The 14,094-nt window shown below is 43.6% G+C and overlaps 1 protein-coding gene across 1 annotated transcript; it reads right to left on the reverse strand.

Annotated features, from left to right (window-relative positions):
- Positions 1-1,424: 1,424 nt before the first annotated feature.
- GCSH (glycine cleavage system protein H) lies at positions 1,425-13,465 on the reverse strand. Its single transcript, XM_021671052.2, has 5 exons — positions 13,318-13,465; positions 10,112-10,191; positions 7,148-7,211; positions 3,898-4,029; positions 1,425-2,069 (listed from the first exon to the last, which is right to left on the reverse strand). The coding sequence occupies exons 1-5, from the start codon at positions 13,463-13,465 to the stop codon at positions 1,972-1,974; spliced, it is 522 nt and encodes a 173-aa protein (XP_021526727.2). The 3' UTR covers positions 1,425-1,971.
- Between the last annotated feature and the right edge of the window lie 629 nt (positions 13,466-14,094).

Consider the following 14,094-nt stretch of genomic DNA (forward strand, 5'->3'; position numbering starts at 1 on the left):
ATCTATTTCTAAAGCAGACAGATCAACTGAAAATTACACCATATAAATAGAGAGAGAATCATCCAGCATACGTTGGATCCTTTTTTTCTTTTTTTGAGACACAGTCTTGCTTTGTCACCCAAGCTGAAGTACAGTGATGTGATCTTGGCTCACTGCAGCCTTGACCTCCCAGACTCAGTCATCCTACCTGCCTCCCAAAATAGCTGGGACCACAGGCACATACCACAATGGCAGGCTAATTTTTGTAGAGACAGGGTTTCATCATGTTGCCCAGGCTGGTATCGAACCCCTGGGCTCAAGAGATCCACTCGCCTTGGCCTCCCAAAGTGTTAGAATTATAGGCATGAGCCACCAGGCCTAGCAAATACTTTCTTGATAAAGGTACAAAGATATAGTTCAGCTGTGACACAGCTACTGGCAGTCTTGGAATGAACAGTTTCTTCAGCTGAGGAGCATGATGATCTGTATGCTACTTATCTACCTACTTTCACTAAGCCCTTATACTTGCTATTTATTGACCACCAGAAAGTGGTACCATATGGATACTTCTCTTTTCCTCTAGTAACCAAGAACATGATACAAGAGAGATTATCTACTCTTGCTGTGTGTGTGTATATATATTTGCACGAGCATACAACCCCCCCACCCCAATATTATCGGCTTATTACAGTTGGTTAGAGTATGCTATATATTAGCTACTTGGAAATACCTTCTGGCACTCAAAGTATGCTTAAGCTGCAAAGAATACTCACTATCAAAGTCCATTATCTGAGCTCATAAAGCTTCAATCTGTGTCCACTTTTATTCCCATGGCTTAAGTGGAAACCTGAATATGGTTTAACTTCTTAAAAATACCATGTGCTAGGCTGGGCACGGTGGCTCACGCCTGTAATTCCAGCACTTTCGGAGGTGGAGGCAGGCGAATCACAAAGTCAAGAGATTGAGACCATCCTGGCCAACATGGTGAAATCCCGTCTCTACTAAAAATACAAAAATTGGCTGGGCGTGGTGGTGCGTGCCTGTAGTCCCAGCTACCCAGGAGGCTGAGGCAGGAGAATCGCTTGAACTCAGGAGGCAGAGGTTGGAGTGAGCTGAGATCATGCCACTGCACTCCAGCCTGGCAAAAAAAAAAAAAGCAAACCATGTGCTATAGTGATCAAAACTTCTACCTTTGTTTTTCCTCCTTTCTTCATACCTGGCATGATAGAAAATCAAAGTTGGTGATTTATTTTTTATTATGTTAAAGATGACAGATCTTGGCTTAAGAAAAAACAGATTTGTGACTAAAGGAAACATTTTCTTGGAGCTTTTCATTGCTCTGGCTTAAATTTCCTTTTAAAAAGTATCTTTGCATAAGTTAAAGTTAGCACCTTCACAAATACTAGCAGAGTCACTAAATGAAATGTTAACATCAAAACAAAAAACATGATTAACAAAGAAGTATTTTATTATTTTGCTGCAAAGCCGTTGCTTCACTGTATAAAAATAGCACCAGCAAATGCAGTGTATTGCAAAATTAAGATAATGTTGTTCTTCATCTGACACTGTACAAGCAACAAAAACTCCTTCACTCCCAGTTATTTCCAGTGGACAGATCATTAAGTATTTCAACCCAAATCCACGTATGGATGTACACAAGTTACAATATCATATAAGGCTTAAGAATAAACAACATTATCTCTCAATTATGTAATTTTTATAACTAGTTTTTAACATGGATAATTTCATGAATTCTGAATACTAAAGCCTAGTCTAAAAATCATAGGATATTGTGAAAAAGACATGTATTATGTTTATGTATAATCATTAGAAAGTTAAAGGGCATTGTCTTTCATTAGCAGGGTGAACAGTAGTTTTTTTCCCCATCAGTAATGCTAAAAGTTGCTATTCTAAGTTTTCTACCCACCACTAATTTAAGACAACTCTGCTGGGTTGCATTAAATCATACTGGTTTATTTAGCGGTTCCATTTTCACTCCTCAATAGATTTTATGTATTTCTCATATGCTTCTTCACTCATAAGTTCATCTAGTTCTGAAGGGTTACTCAGTGTCATCTTGATCAGCCAACCTGCAACCAAAAAACAACCTTATATTCCACATTAACTTTTTAAAAAGTCAAATTCATCCAAAATGTAAAAGAAATTTGAGTGCCTCAATCTAGTATTTTTTACAAAAACCATACATTATTTGTTCATGAAACTTTAAATTTTAGCCTTAAGAATTAAATTAATATAGTTGTATATCATAAACAGAAAATAATTATAGCTAGAATAGATTCCACCATAAAAAATTAAGAACTCTTAGGTTGTAATAACCATCAGAACATGACATTTAAATCTTTAAGGGCTAAGCGTGGCGGCTCAGGCCTGTAATCTCAGCACTTCGGTCAGCCAAGGCAGGCAAACCACTTGAGGCCAGGAGCTCTAGACCAGCCTGGCCAACATGGTGAAATCCCATCTCTATTAAAAACAGAAAAATTAGCTGGGCACGGTGGCAGTCCCTGCAATTTCAGCTGCTGGGAGGGTAAGGCAGGAGAACTGCTTGAACCCGGGAAGCAGAGGTTGCAGTGAGCCAAGATGGCACCACTGCACTCCAGGCCGGGCGACAAATGGAGAGACTATCTCAAAAAATAATAATAATAAAAATAATTCTTAAATATGTAATCCAAATCTACAAGGCCAGGTATATCTTTAACAAATGGAACACTAACTGCTGAGGTTAAACGGGATTAGAAAGCAATGGTAGTTAGAAGGTCTAGGTGACAGGTAAAAGAGAACTACAACCTAATCCTAACTTTGCCATTTATCAGCCATGTGATGACCCTGACACAGAAATCCTTTGGAGCTGCTATTCAACTACAAAATAGAGAAAATAAGCTTACCTCATTAGTTTATTATGAGGATAAAAATGTAAGAAAACTGACAACTAATGCAAAATATATATATTTTTGACCTCCTATATCATACTGTATGAGTGGCTGCTTTATGTCTGAAAAAGTAAATACTTGGCAGGTGTTTACACCAAAACCAAGGAATCCACAACTGATATTAAGAACCCTGCAAAATAAGGTAACGTTTTTTATCATCAGAGATCTTTTTTCTTTTTTTGAGACAGTCTCACTCTGTCACTTGGGCTGAAGTGGAATGGTATGATCTTGGCTCACTGCCGACTGTAGCCCTGACCTCCCAGGCCCAGGCAATTCTCCCACCTCAGCCTCCCTAGTAACAGAGACTACGGGCACATTCCACCTAGACCAGCTAATTTTTGTATTTCTGTAGAGACAGAGTTTCACCATGTTGCCCAGGCTAGTCTCAAACTCCTGGACTAAAGCAATCCACCCGCCTTGGCCTCTCAAAGTCCTGGGATTCAGGCATGAGCCACTGTGCCTAGCCAGAAATCTTAAACATAACCTTATGTATTCAACTAACCTTTGATTTTATTTTAAAGCAGAACATCTCTATTTAGTACCAAGAAGTAGAAAAAGATGAAGTCGCAATCACCTAAGTATGCTTTAAATTCTAGATGAGGGCCGGGCGTGGTGGCTCACGCCTATAATCCCAGCACTTTGGGAGGCCAAGGCGGGTGGATCACAAGGTCAAGAGATTGAGACCACCCTGGTCAACAAGGTGAAACCCCGTCTCTACTAAAAAACAATACAAAAATTAGCTGGGCATGGTGGCGCACGCCTGTAGTCCCAGCTACTCGGGAGGCTGAGGCAGGAGAATTGCTTGAACCCAGGAGGCGGAGGCTGTGGTGAGCCGAGATCGCGCCATTGCACTCCAGCCTGGGTAACGAGCGAAACTCCGTCTCAAAAAATAATAATAATAATAAATAAATTCTAGATGAAATATTAACTATAGCAGTAATTCCTTGAGAAATTTCTAGCAACAGCTTACCATCTTCATAACAAGATTTGTTTACAAGTCCTGGATTTTCTGCAAGAGCTTCATTAATTTCGGTGACTTCTCCTGATAAAGGAGAATAAAGTTCACTAGCAGCTTTCACACTTTCCAGAGCACCAAATTCATCTAAATGGAAAAAAATAAAACATGAAATGTTAAAATAGTTCACTAGCAGTTTTCACTTTCCAAAGCACCAAATTCATCTAAATGGAAAAAAACAAAAGAAAGAAAAGTTAAAAGTCAGTGACTTGAAAACATAAAATATGAAAAAGTAGATTCCTGTCATACAGCTATGATTTTAAAATTCCAAATTTCTTTTCAATAAAACCATAAGTTCTGTCAGGCTATAATAACCTATGACAAGGGTATATATTGCCTCAATAAAGTGGACCTATCTGTCTGTCCCAGACACAACAAATAACAAATGGTGATGTGCCTGAATGCCAGATGTGTCTCAGTTCAGTAAAACTCAATGTTCTTGCAACTTAGATATGGCTCAGAAAAAAACAAAATGAAAAGTTCAGAATGTTTCAGTGATGGTGAAATACCTTATATCAGACCACCTTCCTGCAGATAAAAAACGCTGGTGGCTCATGCCTGCAATCCCAGCACTTTGGGGGACTGAGGCAGACAGATCACCTGAGGTCAGTAGTTCAAGACCGGCCTGGCCAACATGGTCTCTACTAAAATACAAAAATATTAGCTGGGCATGGTGGTGGGTTCCTGTAATCCCAGCTACTTGGCAGACTGAGCCTGGAGAATTGCTTGAACCCAGGAGACAGAGGTTGAAGTGAGCCAAGACAATGCCATTGCGCTCCAGCCTGTGCGACAGCATGAGACTCCATCTCAAACAAAAACAAAAAAACACAATTATAAACTCTGAACTACAGGCCGAGCATGGTGGCTCACACCCGAAATCCCAGCACTTTGGGAGGCCAAGATGGGTGGATCACCTGAGGTTAGGAGTTCAAGACCAGCCTGGCCAACATGGTGAAACCCTGTCTCTACCAAAAAAAAAAAAAAAAAAAAATTCCCAGTGTGGTGGCGCTTGCTTATAGTCTCAGCTACTCAGGAAACTTGGGAAGGAGAATTGCTTCAACCTGGGAGGCAGAGGTTGCAGTGAGCCGAGATCACACCACTGCATTCCAGCTCAGGTGAAAGAGTGAGACTCTGTCTCAAAAAAAAAAACAAAAAACTCTGAACTAAACATAAAAAACAATTTATACATTGAGTATCCCTTATCCAAAATCCCTGGGACCAGAGTGCTTTTGATTTTTGAATATGTGCATTATACTTACCAGTTGAGCATCCCATATTTGAAAATCTGGAATCTGAAATGCTCCAATGAGCATTTCCTTTGAGTATCATGTTGGTGCTCAAAAATTTTCAGATTTTGGAACATTCTGGATTTCAGATGTTTGGATTTGTGATGCTCAACTATATATGAAGGCTTTGTAGAGTGATCAAAGGGGAGTCAGTCCTTGAAAGAAGGGAACCAAACTGAATGAGATCTTCATTTATAAGATTTGTTCCCTGACAACACTGCCCCACCCAAAGAGCACAGGGTGACTAAAACACAAGCTGAAAACCATAGTTTCATTTGCTTGCGAGGTCAGAGGATGGAGTGTGGGGCTGCCAGAGTGGCTGGAAATTCTGGATTGAAATCCTACAAAGAAGGGAACCATGGTGAAGAGAAAACGCAGTTAACCAAACAGATCCCAAAACGACCTACATGTTAGCATTAGCAGAGAAATATAAAGTAGCTAATATGGACATTCTAGAACTGAAAAGTATAACATCTGAAATAAAAAATACAATGGAGAGCATAAACAGCAGACTAGAGACAGAAGAAATATCAGTGAACATGAAGCAAGATAAACTGAAGTCAACCAATCTAGTGTAGCCAGGCGTGGTGGCTCATGCCTGTAATCCTAGCATTTTGGGAGGCTGAAGCAGGCGGATCACTTGAGGTCAGGGGTTTGAGACCAGCCTGGCCAACATGGCAAAAGTCCATCTCTACTAAAAATACAAGAATTAGCTGTGCGTGGTGGCAGATGCCTGTAATCCCAGCTACTTGGGAGACAGAGACAGAAGTGTTTGAACCTGGGAGGTGGAAGTTGCCATGAGCTGAGATCGCACCACTGCACTCCAGCCTGGGCAACACAGCAAGACACCATCTCAAAAAAAGAAAAAAAAAAAGAACAGTTTAAAAAAAGCCTGAAAAGTTAAGAGCCTCAGGGACCTATGGGACAGTATCAAGTGATCTGATGAACACGTCAAATCACAGAAGAAAAAAGGAATGAAGTGGGAAGAGAAAGAAATCATGATTAAAAAAAGAAGTCTCCAAATTTAATGAAAAAAAAAATTCAATCTATAGATTCAAGAAGCTTGGTAAACCCCAAAAGCAGCCAAACATAACACACACTGTGTGATTCCTTTCAAATGAAATTAAAGAATAGGCCAAATTAACCTTTGGTGTAGAAATAAGAGGTCACCTATTTGATCGGGAAGGCTTACGCAGGTGTATACATTTGTTAAAACTCATTGAATTGTATACTTCTGGTCCATGCATTTCACTGTATGTAGATTTTACATCAAGTTGAAAAACTACCTTTAGCAGAATCTCTTAAAAGGGTATTCATTAGTTTAAGGATATTATCTAACATATTGATATTAATAGACTTTTTCTTTCTTTTGAGACGGAGGCTCACTCTATCACCCAGGCTGGAGTGCAGTGATGGGATCTCAGCTCACTGCAACCTCCCTCTGCCTCCCAGGTTCCAGCAATTCTCCTACCTCAGCCTCCCAAATAGCAATTACTTTTGCACCAACCTAATACTTGAGTCAAAAGCACTCTAATTGGCTGGGTGCAGTGGCTCACGCTTATAATCCCAGCACTTTGGGAGCATGAGGCGGGTGGATCACTTGAGGTCAGGAGTTCTAGACCAGCCTGGCCAACATGGGGAAACTCCGTCTCTGCTAAAAATACAAAAATTAGCTGGGTGTGGTGTCACACGCCCAAATGCACAGGAATCGCTTAAACCCGGGAGGCGGAGGTTGCAGTGAGCCAAGATGGCACTACTGCACTTCAGCCTGGGTGCCAAAGCGAGACTGTCTCAAAAAATATATAAATTTTAAAAAGCACTCTAATGAATCCAGGGTACAAACAAGTTACTATTTAATGTAAAGATCAGGTAAAGAAAATTCATGTCATGCATCATTCTAAGATCCTAAGAACACTCACCTTGTTTATTCAATTTTGTCCCAACTTCAGGCAGACTACAGTAAACAACATCTCCCAACGCTTCCTAAATAAAACAAGGCAAAACCAAAAAATCTCTAAGAAACTAAAACTAAACCCTCCAGTAAACAGAACAAGCCAAACACGGAATCCCCTGTAATTTATGATTTAGTACATATTTTATACTTGAGGAGCTACATTCTTGGATTTTCCTTAAAACCCTTTAGACATATAAAAACTACTCTTGGCCATGCACAGTAGTTCATGCCTGTAATCCCAGCACTTTGAGAGGCCCAAGGTAAGGGTAACACTTGAGGTCAGAAGTTCAAGACCAGCCTGGTTGACATGGTGAAACTTGGTCTCTACTAAAAATATAAAAATTAGCCAGGCATGGTGGCAGGCACTTGTAATCCCAGGAGGAGACAGGAGGCTGAGGCAGGAGAACTCCTTGAACCTGGGAGGCAGAGATTGCAGTTAGCTGAGATTGCGCCTCTGCGCTCCAGCCTTGGCAACAGAGCGAGACTCCATCTCAAAAATAAAAATAAATGCCTGGGCATGGTGACTCATGCCTGTAATCCCAGCTCTTAGGGAGGTAGAGGTGGGAGGACAGCTTGAGCCCAAGAGTTCAAGACCCGCCTGGGCAATATAGCAAGACCCGTTCTCCAAAAATAAACAATAAAATAAAATTATTTAAAATCTATTCTCAACTCAGGAGCTGCAAGAAACCAGCCACCAGCCAGATTTGGCTCATCGGCTGTAGCAACCCAACACAAGCCACACGCCCCAGACAACATTGCTTGTTCTTTGTTTTGTTTGTTTTTGAGACAGAGTTTCGCTCCTGTTGCCCAGGCTGGAGTGCAGTGGTGTGATCTTGGCTCACTGCAACCTCCACCTCTCAGGTTCAAGTCATTCTCCTGCCTCAGCCTCCCAAGTAGCTGGGATTACAGGTGCCCACCACCATGCCTGGCTATTGTTTCTTATTTTTTGGTAGAGACAGAGTTTCACTGTGTTGGCCAGGCTGGCCTCGAACTTCTGAGCTCAAGTGATCAACTGGCCTCAGCCTGGGATTACAGGCGTGAGCTACCACGCCCGGCCAACACTGATAGCGCTTATGACCAGGAACATACTTGGTGCTCTTCCACCTCTGCAGTTTTATGTACACCATTAAGCCCAATGCATTTGCTAAAATCCTGCTCACTGAGTCTACAAATCATAGTCCTCATGCCTTGTACTCCCTAAAGACCTTGACTCCAGAAAGAAGTGGTCTCTCCATAAGGTAAGTGAATTACAACCCCACTGTTCTGATGCCATTGGCTAACATTTGCAAGTGATTCCCCGGCAGGTGATTCCCCTGACAAATAAACTCTAGGAGGTTAGGATGACATCTTACACAATACCTCATAAATACTCAATACTGCGCCTCACAGTAGGTACAGAGAGATGCCAAGGAAGGTATAATTGCCATTGATTCTCAACACACAAGAATCTAACATGTCTGAGGAATTTTGTACAGTCATGTGCCGCCTCACGGCATTTTGGTCAAGAACAAACCACATACACGATAGTGGTCCCATGAAATGATAATATAGTGAGTATCAGTTATCCAAAATGCTTGGCAGCAGAAGTGCTTTGGATTTCAGATTTTGGAATACTTGCATTACACTTAACAGATAAGCACTCCAAATCCAAGATTCTGGAATCCAAAATGCTCCAATGAGCATTTTCTTTAAGATCATGTTGGTGCTCAAAAAGTTGCAGATTTTTGGAGTATTTCAGGAATTGGAGATGCTCAACCTGTACCATATTTTTACTGTACCTTTTCTATGTTTTAATAGACAATTGTGTTATAATTGTCTACAGTATTCAGTATAGTAACATGCTATACAGGTTTGTAGCCCAGAAGCAAAGCCTCTACCATATGGCCGAGGTATATGTGTAAGGGTTATACCATCTGGGTGTATGTAAGGGCACTCTAGGAGACTCACACAAGGACAGAATTCCCTAGGAGGCATTCCTCAGAACATAGCTCCGTCATTAAATGACACACAACTGTATTCCTATCAGTTAACATTCCCCCCTCCCCGCCTCACCCAATACATACACCCAGTCGAAAACCACTCACCATGCTGGTATTTCACTTCTCATTTTCTCTTAAACAGAAAAGATGGGCTAAATGCAAGCCTTCCCTGTGTGTATCCTGTGCCTATTGAGGTTTTCCTTCTTCCTGTCCTGCTCACGTGTGTATCACTGGCCCCATAAAGTGCTGGTAACACCCCTGCCCTTCTGCTTGCTCTTCCTTCTTCCTCTTTCCTAACTGCCCAGTATAAAACACACACATTTCCTTCTTGAATAAGATGTTTGCTACTTTCAGTGTTAAGCTTGCAACATCTCTTAAAATACCACATAATGCCCCAACTAAATTATCTTTTACTTAATTCACCTCTGATTGTTTTTCTTTGTTTTTCTTTTCTTGAGATGGAGTCTCACTCTATGACCTAGGCTAGAGTGCAGTGGTGCGATCTCGGCTCACTGCAACTTCTGCCTCACAGGTTCAAGTGATTCTCCTGTCTCAGCCTCTGAGTAGCTGGGATTACAGGTGTGCAACACCAGGCCCAGCTAATTTTTGTATTTTGCAGTGACACCGTCATGACTCACTGCAGCCTCAACCTCCTGGGCTCCATCAGTTCTCCTGCCTTAGCCTTCTGAGTAGCTGGGACTCCAGGCATGAACCACCATGGCCAGGCTAATTTTTTTTTTTTTTAACTTTTGGTAGAGATGGGGTCTCACTATGTTGACTAGGCTGGTCTTGAACTCCTGGCCTCAAGTAATTCTCCTGCCTCGGCCTCCCAAAGTGTTGGGATTACAGACATGAGCCACCTCACACAGCCTAAACACTTTTTAAAAGATAGAGATAAAGCAAATTATGCAAGAGCACACTGTCACAAATATTTCAATATAATCCAATACCTGTGCAAAATTGCTGATTCCCACTGTTCCAATACCATTTTCTGTTGTTATCCATTCATGTTTCTCTGTGAATTTACGCACTAAAACAGAAGACCAATATTTCAGAAAAGCAGTAGCATTACTTCTTAAAAAGCACTTTTCATTATCACTGCTGTCAAAAGACTTTCCCAGTATTTGTGTTTGACCTGTTGACACTACCTTTAAATAGTACATGGTCCAGGAAAGAATGAAGATCACGTACAGAGATGACGCATTTAAACAGCAGTGCCATTTAAGCCAAGATGGCTTGATCTTAAACCTTGTGCATCTTTTGGAGACTGGACTGTTTGCTTTAACATTACTTAGTGTAAATCACAAAAGAAAATTTTGGAGCATATGTCAAATGAATACTTAACTAATACTGGTCTGTCTTGAAAAAAATAAATAAATAAAATAAAAAATAAAAAATCTGTCCCTCTTAAGACAGATTTAGAGTGATGAGGTTTAGGGAGGCAGCATAAAGATGGCTCATATAAGAAACAATTTAACAACAACAACAACAAATAATAATAATAATAAGGTGCCTCTTGTAGGCTGCAGCGAGCCAAAGTGATGCCACTGCACTCCAGCCCGGTGACAGAGTGAGACTCCATCATAAATAAGTAAAGGAACAAACAACGTGCCTCTTTAGGCAGAGTTGACCTAAGAGGGCTTCACTGCAGCTTAGTTATAAAGTTTTACAGGAATGAAACTCACCTCCTGGAACAACTATAATTTGACTAAGTTCTTAAAATTCTACTTTAATCAAATCCAAGCCTCTCCCTGAAGACAGTACTACCATCACTTAAAGAAGAAAACTAAGATCAGAAATCAACAGTCTTCTCAGACCTAAGCCATGGGTTGGTGGAAAGGCAAGCTCTGCTCATCATTCACTGGACAAGTTCAGCCCTTGACTTACTGAGCACTTCTCTAAAGACATGGTCAAACGATTCAGGGAATCCAGAAAGAAAGACCTCCCAGTGTTCAAGAGATGTAAAAACAGTTATTTAGGATAAAAGTTAAAAGTACTTGCCTTAGAGACTAATATTTTTTAAAAAGCATATGCTATGTTAAATATGTTTTATATTCTGATGCCAAGGGTTTTTCCAAAACAATGCAACATAAGTTAATAGGAAAATGGTTAACTCAAATACTCTTTTTAAAGGGGCCTCGCTAGTGGCTCGTGCCTGTATCCCAGCACTCTAGGAGGCCGAGGCAGGTGGATCACGAGGCAGGTAGATCACGAGGTCTGGAGTTCGAGACCAGCCTGGCCAATATGGCAAAACCCTGTCTCTACTAAAAAAATTACCCAGGCGTGGTGGCGCATGCCTATAATCCCAGCTACTTGGAAGGCTGAGGCAGAAGAATTGCTTGAACCTGGGAGGTGAAGGTTGCAGTAAGCTGAGTTCGTGCCACTACTCCAGAATGGGCGACAGAGCAAGACTGTGTCTCAAAAAAATAAAAATAAAAAAATCTAGTTGCTTAACCAGATCATGGGCATTGATATTTTGGGCAATATTTAACTAGATAACTAGAGAAAGCAAACAGCTAGGGATAGTGCAACACTGAATAAAACCAGACTTGAAATTAAATTCTCATCTGAGAAATGCTTTATCTTTGTAATCAAATTGGTGATGTAAGGATCCCTGTCACAAATAGACCAGACAGAATATTAGCAAGAGAGCCTAAGTAAATCTTTGTGCAGCAAATTTTGGAATAAATTTATCAACCATTCCAGCTCCAAACAGGAATCTAAAACAATGAATTTAATGAGACAAGAGCCATCACTGATCTACACAATCGAAGAGGCCAGAGTTCTAATTTTTTTTGAAACAGAGTCTTGCTCTGTTGCCCAGGCTGCAGTGCAATGGCGCCATCTTAGATCATTGCAAACTCCGCCTCCTGGGTCAAGCGATTCTCCTGCCTCAGCCTCCTGAGTAGCTGGGATAACAGGCGCGCGTCACCATGCCCGACTAATTTTGTATTTTTAGTAGAGACAAGGTTTCACCATGTTGGTCAGGTTGCTCTCAAACTTCTGACCTCGTGATCCGCCCGCCTCTCTCAAAGTGCCGGGATTACAGGTGTGAGCCACCATGCCCATCCAAGCCCTAATTCTTAAAAAGGAGCAGTTAGTGTCTCAAGCATTTGGACATAAAGAAAATTGTTGACAGGGCACCATGGCTCAAGCCTGTAATCCCAGCACTTTGGGAGGCCGAGGTGGGTGGATCCCTTGAAGTCAAGAGTTTGAGACTAGCCTGGACAACGTGACAAAACCCTGTCTCTACTAAAAATACAAAAATCAGCTGGACATGGCGACGGGTGCCTGTGATCCCAGCTACTCAGGAGGCTGAAGTAGGAGAAACGCTTAAATCCGGGAGGCGGAGGCTGCAGAGAGCTGAGATCGCACTGCTGCCCTTCTGCCTGGGCAACAGAGCAAGGCTCTGTCTCAAAAAAAAAAAAAAAGAAAAAGAAAGAAAGAAAAGAAAAAAGAAAATTGTTTTTCCTCTGAGATTAATTGTGCTAAACTAGCACAAATGGCCGAGACATTTATGGGCAGGTCTCCCGGTTATTTCAAGTCTTTGAGTTAGGCCTCATTTCATCAAGAAAACATGAATGATCCAATACAGACTTCAGCAGCACTTCTGTAAAGAGTCCAGAAGATTTTATCTTACTTGCTTTGGGGAAATAGCTGAAACTTAAAAGTTATGATTGTTTTATCTAAAAAAGTCTAGATCTGGTGCTTTAATTTTCATTTTATTTCGGAGTTTTCAGTACCGGTCCATTTAGTAAACCAAAGGCCTGCCCATTTGGGGTCTCGATGCACGCAGAAAGGAGATAAACTAAGGCCACTGAGACACTTAGGCGACGCGCCCTAGCTTCTGCAGCGAGCGGCCGACCTACCCACGGGACCTGCCGGGCCACTCCCGCCTCAGCGTCCCGTAGGTCCCACCTCCTGGCTGCCTGCAACCTCCAGGGCAAAGGCTGCTCGCGGGTCCTCCACCTACTTAAGAGGGAAAAGCGGTCGCAGAACCAGGGATACCAACAGAAGGAAGAAGGGGGCAGGGTCTGCGCTCGCTCCGCCCTGGTGGCTCAGGAGCGGGACCCCGGTGTCCACTGAGTCCAGCTGGACCCAGGACAAGCAGCCCAGAAGGGGAGGCAGCGGCCGCCCACGTGCCCGCTGCACTTACCCGAAAGCAGAGCGGGTCCCGTGCGCAGCTTCCGGATGGCGCCCGCCCCCAGCTGCCAGGGCCTCGGCGGGCAGGACGCGGCGGGTGACGGGACCGCGCGCATGGTGCAGAGCACAGCCCGCACGCTCCGCGCCGCTCGCAGCGCCATGTTCACAGGGGTAGCGGGGTCGCGGCGCCACGCCTCGGCCACCCGCAAGGGGAGGTGGAGTGGGGCGGGGCGGGGCGGGGCGGGGCGGAGCGGGGCGGGGCGGGGCAGCTCCCAGCAGGAACCAGCCGGCTGGACCCAAGCTCGGAGGCGGGGCCGCGGGGGCGGGACAGAGCCTGTTTGGGCCGAGTGTGGAGGGAGGAGACTCCCGGTCGAGGGGGTGGGGCAGGGCCTGAGTGGGTAGCGCGAGGAAGACGAAGACTCCAGGGCCTGGCGTGACCTCGGATAGGGTGACGCGCAAGAGGGGCGTGGTCATGGTGAAGAACCTGAGGCCCGGATGAGGCGGCAACGAGGGGCGGGGAGTAGCATGACGGGCCCGGGTCTGATTGGACTGCCCGGGGGAGGAGGCGGTGCCTGGCGGGGGCGGGGCCTAGCCGCAGGCGTGGGTCCGTGGAGAGTGAGAGTTGGGTCAGCAGCTCTCGGGTGTCTCCGGTCCTTGGGGGATGCTCAGCGCTGCCTCACCGCGGTCCCCGGGAGAAGGGCTTCAGGGAGGGATGGCTTGCTGGGCCAGCACATTCTCACACAATTGAGCCCTGGCGTCCTGGGGAAGGCAAGGCACCCCCAGTCCTGTT

This window comes from Aotus nancymaae, unplaced genomic scaffold (genome assembly GCF_030222135.1).
Source record: "Aotus nancymaae isolate 86718 unplaced genomic scaffold, 86718_ANA_hifiasm-v0.15.2.pri h1tg000030l, whole genome shotgun sequence".
Classification (NCBI taxonomy): Eukaryota; Metazoa; Chordata; class Mammalia; order Primates; family Aotidae; genus Aotus; species Aotus nancymaae.